General features: G+C 31.8%; 1 protein-coding gene across 4 annotated transcripts in view; it reads left to right on the top strand.

Annotated features, from left to right (window-relative positions):
- The first annotated feature begins 6,895 nt into the window (after nucleotides 1-6,895).
- Nucleotides 6,896-26,537, top strand: part of LOC134708002 (SH2 domain-containing protein 3C-like) — a 60,831-nt gene continuing 41,189 nt past the window's right edge. The window contains exon 1 of one of the 4 annotated variants that reach the window (XM_063568214.1): nucleotides 6,896-6,938. In XM_063568214.1, the coding sequence (XP_063424284.1) occupies nucleotides 6,937-6,938 (2 nt within the window). In that variant the 5' untranslated portion in view covers nucleotides 6,896-6,936. Of the gene's footprint in view, nucleotides 6,939-13,781; nucleotides 14,120-16,637; nucleotides 16,705-18,096; nucleotides 18,120-26,537 lie in introns of those variants that run through there. The other 3 variants (XM_063568213.1, XM_063568218.1, XM_063568219.1) reach the window with 3 other exon arrangements.

Raw genomic sequence — 26,537 nt, 5'->3', positions numbered from 1 at the left:
AATGAAATCAAGAACTGTCATCACAATTACAGGTCAGTTTTAGTTTGATATTTGAAGCCCAATGAGCGAACAAATTTTGCACTTGTTATCTGTCCTAATTGGTATTTAGCCCATGATCTCAAATAAATGATCGAGTTTCTCCATCTCCTTCGCAGGCTCATTCTTGATTGGAGAGCCTAAATCCGGAAGAAAAGAAAGTCCGAAAAGCTTGTCTAATTTGTTTAATAAAAACCAGACTTTTCTTTTGATTATCTATTTTGTAATTAATAAATATTTTATATATAATATTTAATATGACGATAACTGCTGTATTCAGTTGGTTTGGACTGGTAGTATTCTTTGACTTTTTGATAGGAAAAGTATCAAGACCACTATACTAACAGTTTATTTAAACAAAATGCTGGTCATGCAGAAAATGTCGCGGTCAACCAATCAAATAAACTTTAAAAACTTAAAAGAAAATCTAAACAATTGTCACGACTGGTTCAGATTGTGCTGAACGTTATTTTTTGTTAAAATATGATTCAATATTCCGATATCAATATCTGTTTTGAATTTTCACAATGTTATCAAAGCCTATGATCATATATCGTTTATCGATACATAAATATTTTAATATTTAAAATATGAATACAACAATAGGTGTTTTATAGTTATTATTTAACTTATAATTCCACCAATTATTGTTACTTTAGTGAAGTACATTAATATACTGGTAGGCATTAGTAGCACACCGGCTTATTTTAATTATGTGTTACTGAAAAATTGCAGCATCTACTACAAAATCAAGTCATCTAATACGTCTATGTGGGTATTATATTTGTCTGTTAATTTCCTCTTTTCTATGAAAACACAAACATTTTTGTTTTTCTCCCCTGCTTGGGCATATCATAGAAATATTTTATATAGGATGCAATAATATTTGGGGTCCGGCGTCCGTAAACTTTTCACTTTGTTAACTTTTACTTGAAACCCAGTAAAAAGCATCAATATATCAACTGTCATTTTCCCCATTTTTGAAGCATATGATAAAAAGATCATAACATCTCATTTTTCATATCAGCCTTCTGCTTTTGGGCTGATATTGAATCTCGAAAACAGAACACATCTGATGCGAAAAATGCAATGAAATCATCAAATATTCTGATAGTATACCTTATCCGAAATTACGACTAAACAAGAATGTGTCCCCAGTACACGAATGCCCCACTCACACTATCATTTCCATGTTCAGTGGACCGTGACATTGGGATAAAAACTCTAATTTGACATTAAAATTAGAAAGATCATATCAAAGGGAACATGTGTACCAAGTTTGAATTCGATTGGACTTCAACTTCATCAAAAACTACCTTGACCATAAACTTTAACCTGAAGCGGGACAAACGGACGAACGGACAAACGGACGACCGGACGCACAGACCAGAAAAACATAATGCCCCACTACTATCGTAGGTGGGGCATAAAAATCTCTAAGATATTGGCAACACATTTTGGATGATCACTTTAAGTAAGATATATTGAACACTATATTACACGTCTTGCTGAGAGCAACTTAATTACATAGGTATATACTTAATATAATCCTTCACATCACAATACCGCAGGATAGATTTTAAACATTCCAATTACAGTCTCTATCTGAAGGACTAAGGCAAACATATTAACCTAAAAATAACTAGTTCTTTCTGCATTTGAGAAAAACTGTGCAAAGGGTATTTACTATTGCAGTTTTAAAGAGAAGCAAATACTAGTAGATACAGTTAAGGTAGGTTAAATTTATGAAAATCTGTAACTCTAGAAATACTTAGCTTTCAAGCTAATTTTCAAAAATAATCGACTTAAGATTTACAACTACGAGACTGTTTTTTTTAAAGTGTTATGCATAAACTGACAAATAAAACATGTGAAGAGAAGATTTTTCTCATGATTTTCTCATGCTTTAAAGTGATATGTTACTGCTATGAATTTCTTTTCATTGATATGAAAGAGGTGTTGTCAATTTCCTTTGAATTAATTTCGCATCACAATTTTTTTTCCAAAAGTCTTCCAATCTTTACATAAGTTCAAAGTATTTCCTAACTTAGAAACAAATTTGAACGACGAAAGATGGCCTAAAACATGTATTTTGGTAGATTTTGGCTCATTATATCTATTGCAAAAATAGAAAACTGAAACATTTTAATCAAAATCAAAATTGTAATGCTTTTTCTATTACCTAATTGATTCGTGTAGGTATAAGGAGTTTCCATCACTTTACTAAAACTATCTTCAACTTCCATGTCTGATTGTCAAAAAGTCAAGACAAATTAACAATACGTCGCGACAAAGCATGAATAGAAGAATTGCGTATAAAATGTTCAGTGGCAAATATTATATGAACCAGAACTTCATATATTTCTTTTTTCCTGTGGCAGGATCTGGATGTCAATCAGATCGACACGTTATTTCATCTTGGTAAATTATGAGCCTGGAATCCTTCCACCGTACTTTGAGCTTGGTTTCATAAACTGGACATTGTTATTCGTTTTTTGTTTTTGTCACCGTGTACCTCGTTACTTTCGAGTTTTTCGTTTCCATCCATCATGTTATATATAGGTACCATTATAAATACATTGTATATATAAAAAAAAAAAGATGCGGTATAATTGCCATTGATAAAAAAAAAAACTCCCCACAAGAGACCAAAAGTCACAGAAATAAACAACTATAAAAATAGGTCATCGTATGGACTTCAACAACGAGCAAAGCCCATAACGCATAGTCAGCTATCAAAGTACTTATATACGTTCCGTAAAAGAGCCGTAAAAACTTTGATATAAAAACATTATTTATGGTGTCAACCTAACATAGTATTTCAATAGATTCTTTATGTTTATCAGCCAATGTGTTCCCATCTTTTACTTAGCACGATAGTCAGGATATGACATGTCTAATTATTTGAAAAAAAATATTTCAAATATGGTTATTAATAAAAAAATTATAAATTGTTTATCAAATTATTGGTTTTCTCGAGAAAAATAACATGGTGATCGGAAATTACGACAGAGCAGCAGGAAAATTGAGATATAAATTGAAGCATTGCAGGTGCTTTGTATGACTGGATGTGATGAGAAGAATGTCAGGATTTCCCCTTAAATTTTGTTAATCAATGTAACTAAGGGAATTGCAATGATATATATGATTCAATACAAATATATTTGAAGCTCAAAAAAGGAAGCAATATCTACATGTTGTACAAATTATACCGACAATTAAAGTGTAAAAACTGTAAAAATTGTAATAAAAGATATGTATGTATAAACAATTTACATCCAAATTTAGTTTCTAAATAATCGGGTCGTGGGTGGTCTTTAAATTTTTAACTAAATTCACTTGTCTCTTAAACAGATCGTTTATGCTGACTAAAATAATAGATGTAAGATTATTTTGATGAATGGTATATGTGAGGATGATATGGTGGACTGACAAAAGACCCATCAACCAGATCAATGAACATGTATGGATAATTCAGTTTCTGTGTTAATTCGTAAATCAGAGAATACTTTTTGATCCCGTTGGATACTCCGTAGCACTATGCTTCCAGAAAAGAAGATGAGAAGGTATTAGTGTGCATGTATTTATTTATATTTGATTTGTCGTTGCTTTTAAACGTCAAAGCTAATTACTCATACAACATTTTACCAACGAATGCAGAATATCTATAGACAGGAATTGGTGGAAATATCAAAAAATGTAAAATCTTGAATAGCTAGGATTAATGGCTAAACATTATTTTGGTGCTATCTGTTTCAATTCAATATAATTTATTCTTATGTATATCTGTATGACAGGATGCTATTGCAAAAATATAAGAAACGAAATGAAATTGAATGGTAAACAGCGAGCAAATCTTCGGCACTAAAGACCCTCACTCCATGCATCATAAGGCAATAGAACAGTCATTGCATTGCTAAAGGAAATTTCAAAACTAACATGATATGGTGCTGATTCTTGGAATATTTCGTTGAAGCAAGGATTTGTATAGTTAACTATACAAATCCTTGGTTGAAGTCTGAACGAACATACCATGATACTCCCCCTCCCCAAAAAAAAAAATTAAAATAAAAAAAAATCCCAAAAAAATCCATCTAACTCAGAAAAGAAATGAAAGGGAGAAATCAATCTATAATACAATTCTTTAGGCGTTTAATGACGAACAAACGAGCGAGCAGACGTATGGACGAAACGGAATAAACAAATGAGCGAATGGACAAGTGAACGGATGGATGGATTGACAGACATAATCCATTATCATTATATTATGTACGTATTCCTCCTTTTTAGAAAGCATGGTAATAATGAACTGATTATGCTATAACATGTTGCTTTAGTATTTTATAAGAACAATATTATGTTTAAAGGGAGAGAAGCCGATACCAAGTCGAAAGAAACAGTCGACAAGTCAAAGGAAAAACAGACAACACCATATCGCAAAGCATGAAAAAGGATGCCCAGTATACTTCTTTACACTAAATCCCTTGGATATATACTGGTTAATAAATTATTCTAGGGAAGCCAGGAGCGGACCCAGGATTTTGGAAAGGGGGGGCGAAATTTTTTTGGGACCTTTTTGGGGCTAAAAAACATGCAATAAGTGTAATATGGACTATTTAAACGGTTCCTGGCTTGGGGCATGTATATTTTATAGTTGCTGTAAAGTGTAAGGGTTGGACATTTTTTATGCTGTATTCTCCCTATTATAATTGTCTATCATAAAATGATAGTATTGATCCAAAGCTATGTACTGATATATTTGATGTATACTTGTCAGTAAAAAATAGACATGGGAATTAGATGAAATTTACAATACAACTTACACGAGTTTAAAAAGACAAACAAGCAGTTATTATCAAAATATTTGATTGATGTGTTTCACCCAAAATAATTTAGGGAACCGAAGTGAGGGGTTCCAAATCCATCAAAGACTACGAAAGTGTCTGAAATGACAATGCCGTTGTGAATGACGGTCGACAAATGGAGACATAAAGGTAATACCTATTAGGCAGGTTACAGTCTGGTCCTGAAAAAAGTATTTGATATATATAAGTCCGGCGAAACAGACATTCAAGTCAGACATGCAAACCCCGGCCACAAAAAATACGCCCGTTTTTATTCATCATGTTCATTTTATGTTAAATAATCCTGTTGGAAATTTTCGTTTGTGAATAGCAAAAAAGTGAACAAGACTATTGTTTTCAATCCAGATACGGCCAGAATTTTTGTTTAAGGCAAGAATCAGAGTCAATTTGTTTTCTCTCAAATATCTCAGACTGCCTCCTCAAATCAAATGGTTCGTACCTGAGACTTGAAATATTTCTGGAGCTTATACTGACTGGGGATCATTATTCAACTTTGTTATTTATATAATAGGCTAGGGCATTTGGGGTTAAACATGTTTTCGTAGGTAAATAATAATGTGGAACTTTTTTTTGTTCATGAGAGTGTAATAATAGTATATAGAGTATTTACTATTACTTTCTGTTTGGTGGAATAGTGAAATAGAAGTCAATACGTTCTTGCTCAATCCTGTGTCGCTTTGAAGGTTTCCTGATTGTCATGACATCCTCAGCCTAAGCAATGTGTATTACTGTAATTTGAATTTCAAAATGACCGAGTGCCGTTTTTTCAACGCACTGGTCAACTCCACCATAGCAAATCACATGACTTTGACAATCAGTAAATACCAGCGAAAAATATCTTTATAAGTAAAGAATTGTCGTATAAAAATTAAATACTCGGAAAATGGCAAAGTTCACGAAGTCTAGTCTGATTAATCATTTTATTTACAAAAAAAAAAAAAAAAAAGTCCGAGCAAATGGGGGGGGGGGGGGGGGGGGGCGTACGCCCTCTACGCCCCCCTCTGAATCCGCCACTGGAAGCATAGTTCATTTATTAGTTGATCATGATTAGCTTCGACTTAATAGCAGCTTCGCTTAGTAAACTTCCAGTGTTTCCTGTGGTGTTGATCTTTCTTCATCTATTATATACATCAGAGACATATAATATGTATTATATGTCTCTGTATACATGTACAATGTATGACTCTGGTACAGTCTACAAAAGCCTCATCAGTGACGCTCGAATCCGACTGATTTTACTGTTTCTTCGTTTGTTGTGCTTTTACACACCGCGTTTACACCACTGTCCCCGGGCCAAAAGGGGGGGGGGTGAAAGTTTTAATATCAGTTGCCGTTAGAGGATTCGGAAGTTTGTTTTCAACTATAATTATGAGGGGGATAGGAACTTTATCGGGACTCCGGGATCGGGTGTTTTTAAGCTCGGGATTTCGGGATTGATCCTTTCGGGATCACGGCTGGGATTTTTTTTTCGAATTTCGGGACCTCGAGATTTCGTGTCTTTAAGTCCGGGATTTCGGGATTTCGTGTTTTTAAGCCTGGGAATTCGGGATCCTACCCTCCCTCAATTATATATAAACCTTTGATATGATATACATCTGTTGTCACGGTACTCAGCAATTATGTCACTTTACAGTATTAAGATATTAATAAAGGAAGAGAGAGAGAGAGAATATTTTTTAATGACATTGTTTTGTGGGTATTTTCATATGTGAATCTATGAGTCAGTTTAAGACACATTACCAGTTAAGTTTAGGTCGATTATTTACATATTTTGATCCATCATGGCACGACTTTGTACAGTTTGAAAATAAGAATGTTACCCGTTGAAGTCTTAAACAAAGTTCGCATTAAAAGACAATTTACAATTTACAATGTAAAATCCACAAGATCGTCACCAAGTACTGTAATACTTTTCAGTTTTACCATTAATAAAAGTACATTTGACCTTTGTTTTTCGGAATTTCAAAACCGACAGTGACTTTACAATTATACACAATTCTATACATCAAAGAAGAAACAGGACTTGTATTGTAAAATGTAATAACTAAGTATGATTGATTTCAGAATGATGGAAATGATGTTTCATTATTTTAATGACACATCTGACCCTACCAACTACAACATATTGATTGGACATGGGGTCACAATGCATCCATCACAATTTTTTTGTATAAATAATGACCCCCCTTTTTACAAAAAAAACATATTCAACTATATTGGTCATCACGTGACTTTTACCCTTAAGTTGTATATCATTGATGGCCGATTGATTATCAATGAAAGTTAACGGGGTACATAGATAACTTTTTTAGTATAGTATATATTTTTCCTCCACTCCACGTTTTACAGTATATACATACAAATTGTTACAATTAAATATGTTTAAAGTTTCAGTGCAGATATACAGTTTTGTGCTTCGAAATAAGTTTGAAAATCGAGGTGACATAACCACACAGCCTCCATTGGCTTCTTTGTTAAAACTCAATAAAATTTCAATAGGACCTTTTTGTATAATCAATTTTCTCAACTATTTTTTTGTCATTTATATCTTCCCAACCCCTAAAAAGATCGACAACATATTCATTCAATTGAAATCGAAAACCATATCAGTTCAGGTATCAAATTTTTTGCTTCAAAATTTGATTGAAAAGTTCATATTTTGGCAGTCTTTAGCAATATTTTCAAAATGTCGGCCACTGTTGGATGGTTACTACGATATGACATGCTGGTATTCATTTAGTTATAAATCAATAAGTACTATTTCAAATATGTATTGAAGTGTGTCTTTTTGTATTTAAGAAATTTCTTTTTTTCACATATTCTTTATATCTATTTGAAACAGTCTTTCACATTAAAAATAAAGATTTATATGCACGAGCCATGTAGTTTACATTGATAGCTTGGGACGACATGGGAATATATATTTTTGAAGATTTGTACCATGAAAATCAAAAAAATGTTAAATGCAGGTCTTTTCAATAATTTTTTTACCTTAAAGCAGCATAGAATTAAACATGGTTTCTCTCTGTTAAAGTAGATACATGCTATTTGTTTTGATAAAATTCCAAAGTTACATGTACATATAACAAAATGGCGACCAAATAATTTTCAAATGTAGACAATGTTCAACACTTATTTTGCCCATGCAAATAATTCAATATTATTGAGTTGAATGTTTATATTGCAATTAAAAATGACACGTTATTGTAACTCGTATGATAATTAAAAAGATAATAGCTAGATTGAGGATAGATTAATTAAGTAATCAACGTGATCAAAGAAAACAAATTAAACATGGCAACGTGGCCTTATCACGATGTAAGTTTTGACAAGACCTATATACATGATATATATTAGTATTGTATGATTGTAAATGAAATCATTTTAAGATAATATTTTATACTAACAAAGGAAAACCTTGAATGGCTGGTAAGATAGATGAAATATCTATTAACTGTATTTTTGAAATCATTACATGGGTAACCATTACATTTCACATAATCTTAATTAAACCAGTCACATGCAGAGTTATCGAACTTAATTATGACTGAAATAGTTGCATATGGTTGAAAAATACCGTATTGATCAAGGAAATGCATAAAATAAAGAGGGGAAAAATCCCTCTCTCAAGGTCTGAAGGATAAATAGACATCCATGCATTTTCATAAAAAAAAAAAGATGGGGAGGTGCTGTAGGTCCATATGCCCTTCTTTCTTTTAAGTACAGACTTCTTATGGTCAGACAGTAGCTGTCTCGCACCAAAACTTTAACTTTAAGTGGATCACATTCTAGTACATGTAGTAGAGTGATGGGTAAAATTACAAGTTATCAAAATGATGTTAATATGATTTATGAAAAAAACAGGATTTTATGAAAAAAACTTTTATGAGAGCTTTTATAATCAATTCAACAATTAAGATGACCAGTTCCACTTAGAAATTTTCTCATTTTCTCAACTAACTCTTAGCAGAAACTCTATGAGTAACTATTCTTATAACATATGAAAGTCTGGTTGAGCACGATAGTCTCAAACTTAAAGTCATATGAAACGAGTGACCAGTGAGAAATAATGTTATTCCAATTCTTGATCAAATGCATACAAACATCATAAATTTAGTCTTCTGTGCACGATTTTATAATTTTTTCGCTTTAAATTCGTATAATTGTCGATTGTTTTTTTCGTGTTTTGAAGCCGAAGTTTAACGATTGTCACCCATTTTTCAGCAATCAACAAAAAAGCATGGATATTGAGCATGTGTTCAACATGTACAATCAAATAATACTTTATTTTAAGGACATCCATGCGTAGTGCGATCATCAAATTTTTACGAGATGGGTCACACTGAGGTCACTTTGCATACAGAAAATTTGTCGGGGAATTGCTTCCTGGAAGCAAGCAATTTAAAAATGTAAACTTCTTCGAAATATGAACAAATAAAAGAATTTTCTTCAGAAAAAAAGTATATGTACATAAGTTTTATAAAGAAAACTATCCATTGAGTTATAAACAAACTTTTGCATTATTTTTTTTAATTTGAGGTTTCTTATGACTTTAATTTTCTCTTAAAAGGGAGCTGCCATTTGATTTAAGGGGAGGGGGAGGGGCTTGCATGGAAAAAAACACCCTTACAACAAAAAACAGGTTAATAGTTAAAGGCTGAATTTTTAGGTAAATTTTACAGGTATTATGACTTTAATTTTGCCATTAAGTGATAGACTTTACATTTAATCTTGTTATTGGCATTTATTTGCAAGATGGAAAATAATCATCATAAATATTAGAACTGTCCTCACAATAACATGGAGTAATGCAGGCATCATGTCATGTATGACTTATAATACAGACATGAAGTTTCAAATATAAACTAGATACAAATGTACGATTACTTGTTTTCTCTTTTATAAACTGCATTTTGTCAACTTTTGATGATAAAAACAGCATTACATTGAGATATGTGATAGTCCAGGACCAGTAATGCATGTATACATGCCAATGATATTGCAACACAAGGGGAAAAAAAGACATTTAAAGGTCAACATATGGTTTTTAACAATAGATTATGGGTCTATACAAAATGTCAAGCCAAAGATATTTCATTTACACTAAGAAAAGACTTGATTTTGACAGATATTTGATAGTCTCTACCTAGTCCATAGATTTGACACAATTTGAGACAATTTGAGCATGTACACATGTTTATTAATGAAGATCATATTACCATTCAGACGTCTTTTTTATTTTTATGTTTTAACTGGTTTGCTGTCTCACTGATGCATGTTTCACCTTATTTTTTTGTTTAATTTCATAATAGAAAATTACATGTATCACATTTCATTTTTATAAGGAATAGAAAGAACAAATCTTTAAAAAAATCCTCAATACTACTGTTAATTCAGAAATTTATTGTGTTCATTTATTATTGCGATTTGTCATTTTAGATTAAAATGAGATTTAAATTTTTGCGATATTATGAAAAATCCTGTTCAATTCATATCATGCATATATATATATATATAGAGAGAAATTTTCAAACTGCGAGATAAAATTATTGTGATTATAACCCTGTCGCATTTTGCCACTAATAAAAACATTGCAATAATTTCAGAATTTACAGTATTTCATTTTTGATATATTTGTTTAAGGTATTGTTAGATTGTCTTGTTGGCAAATATCTGATTTTATTTATATAAAAAAAAAGATGTATATTCAAATTATTGCTTGTTTTTAACAACAGAGTATTGTCTATACAAAATGTCAAGCCAAAGATATTTCATTTACACTAAGAAAAGACTTGATTTTGACAGATATTTGATAGTCTCTACTTAGCCCATAGATTTGACACAATTTGAGCAATTTGAGCATGTACACATGTTTCTTAATGAAGATCATATTACCTTTCAGACGTCTTTTTTATTTTTATGTTTTAACTGGTTTGTTGTCACACTGGTGCATGTTTCACCTTATTTTTACCTATAGTAATTTATACTTTTTTTGAAGAAAACAAAGGAAAAACACATAGTTCCTGGATTATAAATATTTAGATATGTCAATCCCTATTGCTGATTCATTTTTTCTTGGGGGCTTTCATCTACTTTTGAAATTGACCTTACCACTGTGGTTTATAAATGTGGTCTGTTGAAATCATGCAAGTATGTCAATCCCTACTTGGTCATTTATTTTGTATTTGTGGCTTAAAATCCAGGTGCATATACCATATTCAGGACCATATTCTGTGTTTCTCACCATGTCAATAGGCTTCAATAATTTTGATTACAATGCCTTTGAAACTTATCCATCAGAAGAATGTATTTGAATTATGAGAGCACTATTTAGTGAACCTGAGGGTTGTAGTTATCTGATGGTCACAATGCTTCACTAACCAGACATTTATAGGACTCAAAGGAAGGCAATATTGTCATGTATTCATTATTATCGCTATTTTGTGCATTTTTCCTTTGATCTTTTTTTGTGATAATTTTCATATCATGCTTCTCGCTTGAGATGGAAAAATTATCGCTTGAAACAAAGGAGACCATGTGGCGTTGCTAATGAAATTGACATTGACAACGTTGTCATAGGTAAAATAGCGATAAACAGATTATCATTGGTCATCTCAACTCGATGGCTTTTCTCACTTTCGCTGTATCCGCTTAAGCGAGAAAATCAATCTCGTTGAGATAATCAGCGATAATCTATAAGTATTGACTATTGTATTAAAATGCATGCCAAGTTTACACCGTATAAAGTATAAACATTAACCTATAATATGATATTGGTTTTAATCTGGTAGGGTGAGATGCTCCTTAGAATAAACTGTAGGAAGTGACCAATATCATTACATTTGTAAGGTTACATTTCATACTAATTAGAATTTGAAAAGTAATTTATTCATTATGAATATAAGCATGATAAAATTCCAACCCATTGTATCTCAGGTTAAATTAAAAGGGAAGTAACCAATATCATGAATAGATAACTTTTTAAATTTGGATTAAAATAAAATTGCCAACACTCGACTCAATAATAACCTTTACTGTCCTTAGAACAAATTTAGATGATTAGTCATACCTTGCAAGAGTCTTTTGGAAAAGACATTGCTTAGTGGTAAAACTTGTATCTAAACCATTTGTCATTTAGAACAATAGAATTTAATTATGAAAACAAGAGTCTTAAATCCTGTATACATTTTGTTAAAATCAAAGTATAAAAAAGACATGTAGTATGGATATACTGTAGTATGGATATACAATGACATATATAGTTGCTAACTTTTTAAAAGTCATTTTGTATCTTGTCACAAGTTGTAGAAAATCATCTCTTTGGCATTTGATACATTATATATATACATTTATTTTTGTAAGGAATAGAAAGACCAAATCTTATAAAATCCTCAATACTAATTCATTTTTAATTACTTATATAGGTATTGTTAGATTGTCTTGTTGACAAATATCTTATTTTATTCATATATAAAATAATAAAATATTTTCAAATTATTGCTTATATATTTATACTTCATGATTGATTTTCGATATAGATTTACATGTATATGGTGAATTTCTCATTGTAGTTGTACTTGTTTAATATAAAGGTCACCAGGTTAATAGGCACACATTTATTTTGGGATGGTAATTTCTACAGCATATTTTAGGTTTAGGCTAACATTTATAAGAAAAAATGTTAAATTATTAAATAAAAATAAAATGGACGTAGATTTCATCTTTAATGTGGCTGTCTAATGGGGGGTAGAGGCAAATTATGACATTTATTTCAACCAAATCGTAATATCAGAAACAAAATATGTGCATTAAAAAAACATTAATTATAATGACGTTAAAACTGAATAAAACATCTAGTCTTTAAAAAGAATTTAATTTAAAAAGTTTGAAAGATATACATAGAGCTGGGTATTGTCCGATTGCAAAACAATACGATAAAACTAAGTTTATTTACCATTCAAATGTATTCTGTCACATACCAAACAACAATAAATTGAATTGTATGACTAAATAATTATCTTACAATTTTTATTAATACCTTCTAGATTGTAAATTTTTCTCCACAACTTTATTGTTGCCATGATTCAATTAAATTTATCAGGTTTTATAAAAGTTTAATTTAAATGGAATGTCGCGAGTGCATTGGTTAAATATAGGAGTTTTAATTTTTTTTAAATTTGTGATGTGGTCAGAGAGGTGAAACAGTTATCAGTTCGACATCAGACAAAATAAATAGAATTAAAAATGTGGAAGTGTCCATGATGTCTGGGGTAACTGGTTTGTTATCTCATATAGGGACATGTTAATGTGTCTCAAGGTACTTTTTACAGATGATTGTGTAATACTAATGATATTTTCATAAGGAGGTCGCCAAACTGGACTACTTCTAACTTTTGTGAACATTGGACTCAATTTGTGAAAATTACTTTTACAATTCAACAGAAAATAATGATTAATATTTTGGGGGGAATTTTTATGAATACCTGTTGGAGGATTTACTATGTGTAAAATGTGGATATAACTGTATTGTACTGTATTATAAAGTGATGAAAAATATAGAAATAATGATAAATTTTAAATATGCGTCACTGCATGCACTGTGTGTGGTAACTTTGGGTCAACTACAGTGGTTGTAATAATGGAATTATCCATAGGAAACAAACTCTAAAAAAGATGATTTGAAAATATCTTATTCTCTAAGATTTAGACACAATTGACTTGATGTAAAAAGTGTAACTGTGTTAGTAGATAAGCTAAGTATTGTCTGTATTTTTTAAGAATGAATGAAAGAATGTACTGTTTAATCCCCTTAATAGTGGATTAATTGTAAATAACAAAATAAGTGAATTATATGACATTAAAAGCTGTAATATCTCCAAAATTAAGTCATTATCTGTGAAAGGACATGGATTTACACCTCAGGGTGCTTGTTGTGCCAAGACACCTTGATTTTGTAAACAATTTTGATATCAGACATATATTTAAAGTAATTTACACTTTAAAATGGATTTAATGATGGATTTTCACCAAATTTGACAGCAATGAAGTATCATTAATGGACCTGATTTACAGATCATATTACTATGTATTAGAGTTGAAATAATGTGTTGAAAGTACAGTTCAAATGTGAGGTTATAAATACTTTTTAACTGGAGCATAAAGAGGGATAAAGATACTAATATCTTCATGATGTATGCAGTGGACAGACTAGAGAAAAAGTAAGACTTTTCAGACATTATTGGCAAGCTTTGGCTGGTATTCTTTGATTGATTTATTTAATAGCATCTTTTCTGGTTTTTATAAATACAATGTGTTTTTCCAGGGGCCTCCTCAGTGGCCTAGTGATCTAAGTAGTTAAATAACTAAATCACTAGTCAGTCAACACTGAGGCTGTGAGTTCCAATCTTAATTGACGAGGATTATAAGTTTTCTTCCCAATGTCAGTGGTTCTTATTGAGCACTCTGGCTTCCTCCACCAATAAAAACTGACGGCCACTCTCATTACCTCTTATTAATAGTTATTTAATCCGAGAGTTGAAAACAAACGGTTAAGATTCAACCTTTATAATTGGTTTTTCATATGTGAAGGTAATTTTTGGATAGTGTTCCTAAATGTAAGAGATTCTTGTTCAAACTAAGCTAAAATACTGATTGCCTTAAAGTCATGCTTGGAATTGCTATTTTTTTCTTAATTTATATGCAGGTACTGCTTACTGCAGATCCAACTTAGTTTTAGAAACTGACATTGTCATCAGAATACTTCAGGAAAAGTTATATAAATGACTCTATTTAAGACATCACTGAAAGACTAAAATATATACATTATATATGTAAGTTATAATTATATGCAAAATTTAGCTTGCATTTTTCTCCGGACAGAATATGTTTTATAAAGTTCATTTTATCAGCAACAGATTGCATTACAGTAGTTGGGGGTTGGGAGGCAAACAAGTCATTTTGTGAGGAATTCAGTGGCTAACTTTAAGATAAGTGACTACATGATTTTAAAAAAATGATGATAATTCAGGGAAGTAAATACATTCTGTTTATAAAATGAGATATGGTTAGAGCTGACAAGTTTCAATTCCATATCACTGCTAGGATTTTTTGGATACACATTTAAAAGTTTCCTCAAACTGATCTAATGATTTGTTTTGTTGATCAGCATACTATTGTAACATTAGGCAAAGTACCATCTTAATGACATTATAAACAAAAAAACAGATAGAAGCAACTATAAAGGTCAAGATAAGACCTTCAACAATGAGCAAACAAATAGGTACAAATAAGCTCTAAAAGGTTGTGACATGACAAAATGTGAAATAAATCTTAAGAAGATAATTATAAAAAAACCCATGAAGGAATCTTTCTGGAGACTGATTGTATCTCTTGTTGACAAAAGAATAGCACGTCATGTGCTTGAAAAAAAAATTCCTGTTGTTTGGTGTTGAATTATTTTATTTAATGTCAAAATAAATCTATGATAATTATATGTTAATATTTGAAACTTTTATTCAAAATTCAATTGAAGATTTATTTTGATTTTTTTATGTGAATTATGCTGTAGCATTCAATTAGAATTACCTCCCTTTGATCAACAAGTTTGAGAATGGCAAATGAAGAAGATATGGGGTAGGGTCAAAATTAAAGGTCATATGAGCAATTAATAGACTGTTAGAGCAAATTTTGGTTTCAGATAACAATATTTTTAACCATATATGTCAGTGGCAGATCTAGAAATTTTCATTAGCAGGGCCCACTGACTGCCTAAGAGAAGGCCTGCTCCTTCAAACTCATAGGGCAGATCCAGGGGGCCCTGGGGGCCCGGGCCCCCTTTCATGAGAAAAATTTGGTTGAGTATATAGGGAATAACTGAAGCACGACTGGAGTGGCCCCCCTTAGGTCAACCTGAAAAAGTCTTGATCCGCCCCTGATGCTTCAGTGATTCCCTATGTATTCAACCAATTTTTTCCCAGATAAGAGGGGGGGGGGGGGGCTCTAAATCTGCCTCTGCATGTCCAATCATTACAGGTCTACATATAATTGATAATGCATCTTGGGAAGGTAAAATCATATTTTGTTTACAAGGTCTTTTAGATGATTCTTTGGCTTAATTGATACCCGATTCTTAATGAACTTTTAAGATACTATTTACCTAGTTTAATGCAAAGTCATAATATTTACCCAATGTGATTGATTACTGTAATGCTAGAGCACTAATTTTCTTAGAATCTATTGGAAGGTGAACCACAAATTTAATTGTTCAATAAAATGTAAATTTTCCGTAGGCATTTAAGCAGAATTTTTGAAACTTTTTCAAGTATAAAAGAAAATACAATTTTACCTGCACCTACAAAAATAGGTCTGCAAAAAAGAAATGCATCAACATAATATTGATAAAAAAGTTTCATGTTTAAGCATGTTAATGTATAGAGGAAAATTAAGATGACCAGAAATTTATATTTAATTTCTATTTTGATATCACCAACTCATTTCGCTTTGGGCCTGTTAGTCATATATCTTAACAGACAATACAGTTATTTAACTTGTAAGTGTCTATACTAGAAGCTTTCTAACAAAACTTTTAATCTTAAATAGAATGTTTTCTTTCAATATATGTGTTAAATGTTTAATGTCCTTACAAGACATGTGTTTGGAAGCCTTAAGGCTGTCTTATTTCATGTTCCTCTATAGTCTGCTATAGGTGTTATATTCAATACTTCAGTTTTTAGTTAAGTCCATACTGAATGATAAGATAAAGGGTTTCACTTTTTATGGTGGTCAGTTTTATGAGGTGTTGAAGGTAATATTGCTTTTTAGTTTATTTCTATGTATACAGTAATTTGAAACCTTTCTAAATGAATCTCTGTTTTAAAAGGAATTATTTCATATTGTGATGTCATTTGTTTTAGCACTCAGAAAACTTTGATATTTTAAGCTTACAATTTTAATAGACCTTTGGTGTTTAATCTGTGTTGGGTATACATAATGGTTGTGTCACTACATCAAGTGTGATACCTTTTAACTCTGAAACAGCTAAATTTTAACTTAGAATATTATAAGCTAGCACAGGGTATTTTAGAAAAATTTCAATCTAAGGAGAAATATATCTTATTTTACAAGATTCCTTGGTGGCATCTGTTTCTCTCATGATTGTAAGATAATATGAAGACAAGTAGCAACTATTATCTTTCTTTTCCAAAGATCTGAAAAAAGAAGTGTTCTTTATAAGTGACATAATCCGGCATGGTAGCCTTTTTGTGATTCATTATAATAGCAAATTAGGAGGAACATGAAGTAAATTTGATGTGATTTTAAATGATTGACCAATTACAATTAATTAATTTTTTTTCCCAAATTTTGTATCACAATCAATTTCTTTAACAAATTTCTGCAAATCAAATTGTAAATTTGAAACCCAAATTTGGTATCATATAGTTTTGAAATTTCTCTGGAAATGATGTTGAGCATTGGTTTAGTTTTTAGATCAAGAGTTGTAGTCGTACTACATTTTTAAGGTCTTACCTAATATACTATAAAATTGAGAAAGGAAATGGGGAATGTTTCAAGGGGACAACAACCTGACCATAGAGCAGACAGCAGCCGAAGGCCACCAATAGGTCTTCAATGAAGCGAGAAACTCCTGCACGCGTAGGTGTCCTTCAGCTGGCCTCTTAAAATATGTATACTAGTACAGTGATAATGGACGTCATACTAAACTCCCAATTATACACAAGAAACTAAAATTAAAAATCATACAAGACTAACAAAGGCCAGAGGCTCCTGACTTGGGACAGGCGCAAAATTGTGGCAGGGTTAAACACGTTTATGAGATCTCAACCCTCCCCCTATACCTTTAGCCAATGTAGAAAAGTAAACACATAACAATATCCACATTAAAATTCAGTTCAAGAGAAGTCCGAGTCTGTATGGTACCCTACTATATAATTAAATGAGTATACATTTTGCAGAGTCTGTTTTTTTTCTGTCACAACATGATGTTGAAATATCTGTTATGTGTATTATAATCATAGATCCACTTAAACTGTGAAGTGACAGATCAAATCTTCATAACTAGTTCACTTGACCCAGAAGTGTAGTGACCTTTAATCACAATACTGAATTTGTCTTTGTCCAGAAACTTTATAAAACATTCCTTTAGTCAACCATTGGACTAATTACTGATTTGAAATAATCTTGGACACAGTCACTCTTAAGGTAATTTTAGTAGTTTTTAACATCCTTATGCAGTCTTTATGATAATCTTTTGCAGTCAGTCAAAGAGCCATCACTAATATTTTGGATAATTTTTAAAAGATTCCATTGGCCCATTATAAATAATAAGTAGAAATTTTTACAAACTTGCTATAGATTTGATTTTTTTCTTCAAATTTTGTTAATTTGAATGTTAACTTGCTGATGACCAGTGTTGGTAGAGTTCTGCCTTCTGCATGTTCTAGAATCCTTGAAATAATTTTCTACCAAGTGAAGCTCCTCTTACCTTCATTCCACCTGACCCCTTTGTAGAACCTACCCTAACTGTTCCATGTATGTTTCCTCCTGATTGTGCATGAACTATTTGTCACTTGATGTAAAGTAAGCACCAATCAATTAATTAAATGAACTCTGCAACTTATTTAGTATAATCATTCTGGGAGAGGTGCAACTTATTCCATGCCTATAATTATTCTGAGAGGGGTGCAACTTATTTACTATAATCATTCTGGGAGAGGTGCAACTTATTTCGTGACTATAATCATTCTGGGAGAGGTGCAACTTATTCCATGCCTATAATCATTCTGAGAGGGGTGCAACTTATTTAGTAAAATCATTCTGGGAGAGGTGCAACTTATTCCGTGACTATAATCATTCTGGGAGGGGTGCAACTTATTCCGTGTGTATAATCATTCTGGGAGGGGTGCAACTTATTCCGTGACTATAATCATTCTGGGAGGGGTGCAACTTATTCCCTGACTATAATCATTCTGGGAAGGGTACAACTTATTTAGTAAAATCATTCTGGGAGGGGTGCAACTTATTCCGTGACTATAATCATTCTTGGAGGGGTGCAACTTATTCCGTGTCTATAATCATTCTGGGAGGGGTGCAACTTATTCCGTGACTATAATCATTCTGGGAGGGGTGCAACTTATTCCGTGACTATAATCATTCTGGGAGGGGTGCAACTTATTCCCTGACTATAATCATTCTAAGAAGGGTACAACTTATTTAGTAAAATCATTCTGGGAAAGGTGCAACTTATTCCGTGACTATAATCATTCTGGGAGGGGTGCAACTTATTCCGTGACTATAATCATTCTGGGAGGGGTGCAACTTATTCCCTGACTATAATCATTCTGGGAAGGGTACAACTTATTTACTATAATCATTCTGAGAGGGGTGCAACTTATTTAGTATAATCATTCTGGGAGGGGTGCAACTTATTCCGTGACTATAATCATTCTGGGAAGGGTACAACTTATTTACTATAATCATTCTGGGAGGGGTGCAACTTATTTCATGACTATTATCATTCTGGGAGGGGTGCAACTTATTTAGTATAATCATTCTGGGAGAGGTGCAACTTATTCCGTGACTATAATCATTCTGGGAGGGGTGCAACTTATTTACTATAATCATTCTGGGAGGGGCTTATTTTTTATCACAACTATTGCATCGGTCTGCACTTGTTCTGTGTACTCACTGGGTCAAGCTTTTTAAGACAGCTTAGTAGGTGTAATATCAATGTTATCAGAATATTTCTAAAAAAAGATGTGAATATTTACATAGTCTGATAATAGGCTAGAAATCATGCTATTTTATGGTCATTAAACCCAATACTAACATATTACACTTAAATATCAATACACAGAATGACAATTATTATAACTAATAAAAGTGAATTATTTATTAATATTAGAATGGATTATAAATGTCTTTGTTCAGATATAAATTAATATAGATAATTTTTTGAAATATTACGTTGTCATTGTTAAAAGGTTTGCTTGTACAAAGAAGGAAAGGTAAGAACCAATTTTAACAGACTGGATTCAGATATTTTTCGTGGATACCAATTTTTGTGGATTGAAGAAAAATTGTTTGTTCAAGGATATTTATGATTGAATGTTTTTAAAATATTTAATATTGCACTGGAATATATAGAAAAAAATTATATTTTGTTTTAAAGTGTGGTTTCTAAATGGACAAGATCAACTGATATTGGTATATTATATTTAATGTGTTTCCCTCAGTGTTAGTTTGTTACCCAATTTTGTTTTTTGTCCATCAATTTACGAGTTTTGAACAGCGGTATACTACTGTTGCCTTTATTGGTACTCAGTGAAAGATACTTATTCAAGCATACTGTAAAGATTCTGTCTTGTCTCACCAATAACTGTTTTTTCTATTACTAAATCCTTTTGAAACATGCTTAGTTAAACTAACAGCAGTGTCATGTGGTTTCCCAAAGGGAATGGCCTATTAAAAGAAAGGTATCTCATAGACCACTGTATCAAAGTACTAGCAGTTCAAATTATCGGAGCATGGATTCAAATTTTGAGGCATTTATCTGGAAAATTAGAAGGTGTTTTCTAAGGGTTCTATCTGGAAAAGCAGGAATGCCAATCTCTCATTTTTGCAATACAATTATAGTGCTTTTAAATCATGAAGAAAAGATGACCCATAAAAAACCTGATATACATTGGACTCATCAGCCCTTCCATAACATTGGCAAACCCTAAGAGGTTGCCAAGTTAAACTTAGATGTACTGCTGTCTAGATCACTGACTTAACATGGACTCCCTCTCTGCAATCTAATTAAGTCAGGTCAAAATCATTACCATAGTGAAAATGGATCTAGTATTTGATTCTAAAAGCAGAAAAAAATCACTATTTGTAAATATGATATAGATCAAGTCTTATAATGAATACTTAACCTTGCAAAATTAATGTTTAATTGCACTTTATAATCCCTAGTATAAGATTAGGTGTAATCTAGGGTCAAGTTGTAATATTAGGTGTCAAATGGTTCAATTTGGATTGTTCACATGCAAGATAACAGCATGGAATTATCAAGGTATGTTGGCAAGATTTGAATTCTTATGGAAAATCATATCATAGTTATGAATTCTTATGGAAAATAGTGTCATAGTTATGAATTCTAATGGAAAAATTATCTTCCATGTTACTTTTCATGTTTTTGAGCTTGAGCAAAACTGAAGAAATTTAAATAACAACCATTTAAGAAATAGGACCTTTGGTTTACTTGTCAAATCTATGCTTCATGCTTGGTGTAGGAAGCCAGTCTGACCTCAAATACAGATCCAGTGTCCACCCTTGTCTTACTCCTTGTATTTCAATCAGATTGGCAGGATGCCAGAGTAACAGCTGAAGAGAATACTGAGACTTCCTTCCTAGAAAAACCTTTATCATTGATCATATTGTGAACTTACATGAGAAAAAATCAACCAACTCAGAATCAATATATTCATGTTATGGTCCTAAATATACATGTATTATTTGCCACTGGACACCAAACAACATGCATGTTTCTGTCATTGTAAATTTGTCCAATGAAAGTCCAATGAAAGTATGATAAGTGATTACTTAGTGCACTGTTTGTAGATATTGATCAGCAGTAATACAGACATGTGCATACATTAAGTTTTAAGTTAATTATAATCATGCACTGATTTATAAGTTGTTGATGTTTCTACAACATACTATAGGTTAGAATTTAATCAGCATTAAACACATCAGCTAGTAAATAATTATCCTCCTTGTTTGTGGTAATGTTTTCTTTCAGTAGAGTTTTAATCATTGTGCCGGATATCCTCACATCAATTAGTTCATTTTTCTTAGATGATAATGTTCTTTTTGAAGTTACAGCATATAAATATGTCGATGAGGAGGGGGGTTATTGAAATCAAGGTTATACAAACTGAAATTTATGAACTATAAGAAAAATCAAAATTCTGTTACGCTTTATATGTGTGTGTTTTTTAAGTAAACATGTAAATGCCAGAAGAAAACTTTGAATTGTATTTCTTATATTACATAACCTTGAGTTGTAATTGCAATATAATTATCATGGTTTGTTATTTGGATGATGGTAATTCAAAAAATCAACAAAGGAATTCAGAAAGGGAAAATAAATTACTCTGAAGAATAAATATTATGGAAGGGAGGAAGTTTTCTCCATTCTTTCACATACACAGGTTCTATAAACTCCCCCCTTTTCCATCATACTTTTGATTATTTTCTCTAGGTTCTAGCTTCTTCAATGAAGATACTTTGTACTTTCAGATTCTTTCCTATGTGAAGCATGTTTATGTTCACTCAATGTTTATTTATAATACTAAAAGAAATGAGAGTTGATTTGGAGGGGAAGGGGGCTTCTGTCCAAAAGCCCCTTTGCATTCACTTATTTAAATTGATGTATTACATATGCTGCAATACGTGCAGATTTCCATATAATGTTTCAATGTAACAAATGGCTTGTTGTTAAAACATCATCTTTTTTCTGTTTTATCTTGTACAGTTTTGAAGGCTCATTTTTTTCATTTAAAGATAAGTTCATCTCAGTAAAGATTTAGTAAAGATAGAACTCTAATCCCAAATTTTAGTGTCCCATATCATCTAGGTTAACTTTACCCAAACTGAATATAAGATTACTTAATAAAAATTTATAGCTATTGTCAATTTTTTATCTTTTTCACCTAATCTCTGAAGTCTTTTGTTAACTCCCTTTATGTATTATAATATCAATTACATACACATACCTTTATGTTAGGGTCAATGTTTTAAATGTGATATCATTTTGTAGAGAATGTCATTAAGTAAGCATTGATTTAAGGGGTAAGGGATTTGGATTCATCAGAGTAAAGGGTTTCGGAGTCACCAAATGGTGAATGGATATGGAGCCACCAAAGGGTTAAGGGATAAGATCCATCAACAAGTTAAGGGATTGGGATTCACTAAAAGGTGAGGGATTCGGATCCACCAAAGGGTTTAGGAATTGGGATTTACAAAACGGTTTAGAGATTGGGATCCACTAAAGGGTTTAGGGATTGGAATCCACCAAAGGTTTTAGAGATGAGGATCTACCAAAGGATTTAGGGATTGGGATCTACCAAACAGTTAAGGGATTTGGATCCACTTAAGGTTAAAGGGATCGGGCATCCTCAAAGGGTTTAGGGACTTAGATTCACCAAAGGGTTTAGGGACTTAAATTCACCAAAGGGTTTAGAGATTGGGATCCACAACAGGGTTTAGAGATTGGGATCCACAAAAGGGTTTAAGAGATAAGAATCCACAAAAGGGTTAAGGAATTGGGATTTACAAAAGAGTTTAGAGATTGGGATCCACAAAAGGATTTAGGGATTGGAATCCACCAAAGGTTTTAGAGATTGGGATCCACAAAAGGATTTAGGGATTGGAATCCACCAAAGGGTTTAGAGATTGGGATCAACAAAAGGATTTAGGAATTGGAATCCACCAAAGGGTTTAGAGATTAGGATAAACAAAAGGATTTAGGGATTGCCAGGGATTTACCAAAGAGTTAAGAGTTAAGGGTAAAGGGATTGGGGGTCCATCAAAGGGGTTTAGGGATTGGGATTCACCAAAAGGTTTAGGGATTGGGATCCACAAATGGGTTATGAGATTGAGATTCACCAAAGGGTTTAGGGATGGGATATATACAAATGGGTTAAGGGATTGGGATTTACCAAAGGGTTTAGGGATTTTGAAACAACTACTACTACATAACAAAAATATTGTACAAAATTGACATTTCAAGCTTGAAGGCAGACATTTGATCAGCCTTCTGGTTTATCTTGTTTCTACTAAATTCTGAAAGGGTGTGGTATATAAATTGATGCACATGTCTATCTGTGTGTTGATGTAGAGGATGAATAGACAACTGCTGCACTTAAATGCTGAAATTTGACTTTTTGATGTTTTTATTTTTTTGGTTTCCTTTATACTGTGTTGAAGATAGACTGGTTTGAATGAAGTTCCAAAACTGGCATATACTCACGTGGCAATGTAGGTCAGACAGAGAAAAATGATACCTGATATTGTGTAATCAACTCTTCTTACAGTTCTCAACCCAGATCCCTTAAATTTCATAGGAAGATTGCACAAATAATGTAGACGTACGTTATTATGCAATTGTTGCATTTTTGGAAAAGCAACTTCTAAAAATCTTTCCTAAGAAAGAAGGAAACACCTAAAACCATAAATCACTACGTTTTGAAATTAGAAGAGATGTATACTACTACATTGATGTCATGTTATTTGTGACTGTCAAAATAGGATTTCACAAGATGTTTAATATAGAGAACACAAGCATGAAGTTAATTACAAATTTGAATGTGCAGTAATTTATAGGTTCAGTTTGCAGTAATTAATAGGTTAAGTTTTGCAGTATTGCATTCACAGTGATTGCATGAAATCTGCCTGATGATCAGAATATTTGAAAAGTGATGTTTTAACTTAATGCAATTAAACCAAATATCAAATTGTACATTACTTCCAGTCTTCTTGCTGAAGGTTCCCAGGCTTCCTCCGTCAATGAAAACTGACTGCCATCATATAGCTAGAAGATTGCTTTAAACACCAACAATCAATCCATCCAGTGTGTGGAGGATGCAGACCTTTCAGGGGGGGGGGGGGACTGCTGACTGACCTTAGAGGGGCCTGCTCCAGTCATGCTTCATTGATTCCCTTTTTAATCCACCAAATTTTCCCCACAAAACAGAAGGGACCAGTCCCCCCCCACAGGGCCCCCTGGATCCCTCTATGTGATCAAAATAAACAAATGTACCATTTCAAGGGAAGTAACTGTTGCACATGGATGCAATTATGAATGAGCTATTGTGACATATTATTTCAAAACTTTTTCAAAGTATGTGCATTTTAATTGGATAAGCTTTATAAACTTTATCAAATAGAGCAATTAATATATTTTGGTTGATGAATAAATTCCTTTATAATTTCCATTGTATAAATTGAGTACATAGAATTTACTGTAATCCTTTTGAGCAACGCTTCCTTTAAAAACCAAATTAAACAACTACAACCTTTCTGTCACCTTAATGGTGTTTGAACAGCTATGTTTATAATTGATTGTATCTATAAAAAGATGATGGCTTTAAGAAACCATAAAAAATATACCGTTTGACTTGTTAAGAAATTTCTCATGAGTTTGAATGATTAAATAAATGGTAAATAAAGAGTTTAAAATCAGTATGCAAACACCTATTTCTTGAGTATTTACTACAATGCTTACTTAAGGAGGTCATGTAAATTTATGTCTATGTTGATTTTTGCCTTATTAATTCATTTCTTTTCACCTGAAATATCATATTGTCAGTTTTTGGCTTAATTCATCTGGTACACATGTAAAATTCTCATTTGAAACCTACATATTTTTGTGGTTCAGTTCACAAAGGATGTTAGTTTGCAATTACCGTAATTTAAATTGTATCTAAAGATCTAATGAAGGAATGAAGGATCACATTCCATTCTTTTTCTTTTAACCGAATTGCATTTGAAGAATGTTATACTTGTCTTCAGATTGGCATTTAAAATGGAACTTGTTCTGTCAATGTGGTATAAACAAATCAGAGGAAAGATGTTTGAATAATAAAAGTTTTTGAACTTGTGTACATCTGTGAGAGGAAAAAAAATTGCAATTCAATAGGATTTGAATTTGATGAAAAAATATGGGATATTATATAATCTGGTGCACATTAAAACAGAATAGGAATATAAGAGGACAGTATAATATCAAGTTATAAGATAGTACCTTTTTATACTGCAGATGTTCAATCTATTTTATATCCTGCAAAGAGATTTGCACATGTTGTTATGCGACTGTTATTGTTTTCTTTAAAGCATATCTGTCATATTCCAGGAAGAAAAAAAATCTGACAAAGTGATACAATTACGGTATGCTGAGCAATGTCAACAAATTTTTTCATCTTGTGTCAAGGATTGTGCAACAATTTGAGCATCTTTATTCATTAGTAGATTGAGGAAACAGATGCATTTTCCACTTTATGGGAATTTCAATTAATTCTAGCGCCTAGAGTATTTCATACTATCTTTTCGAATGCTATAGTTCAAATGCTTTTATTGGCTGGTAAAATCTTGACTGATTAAATGTGTTTCAAAATTAACTAAAATGAAAAATGATTGATAGACAATATGGGTTGCTTAGATAAGAAAATATAAATTAAACATAATTAACTACTGTTTAATTGATGGGAAAATATGAATTTTATCTCTAAAGTTAATAAATATGAAGTTTTTTTAAGAAATGATTAAAGATTTTTTGTTGATCTGTGTAAATAATATTATGTAGACTGCAGACTTTATCTTAAAACATTTAATTGACCATCATAAATTTGACTCAGATAATTTAAGTAAAAGAAATCTGATGCTTTAAATGCTTTAGTTAAAAGATGTATAAATATTGTCTTGCATTTATTTGAAATAGTATCTATGCAGTTATTATGGGAAAAAAAATGAATTCTGTGTTTTGTTGATTTAATGTACCAGAGAAATTTTGTTTATGGCTTTAGAGGTTTTTTTCTCATACTATAAGGTGCACATAATTAGTAAAGTGGAGAA

This window comes from Mytilus trossulus, chromosome 2 (genome assembly GCF_036588685.1).
Source record: "Mytilus trossulus isolate FHL-02 chromosome 2, PNRI_Mtr1.1.1.hap1, whole genome shotgun sequence".
In the NCBI taxonomy this organism is placed as follows: domain Eukaryota; kingdom Metazoa; phylum Mollusca; class Bivalvia; order Mytilida; family Mytilidae; genus Mytilus; species Mytilus trossulus.
Note: the sequence above shows the minus strand (reverse complement) of the source record. Positions and strands in the feature narration are given on the sequence as shown.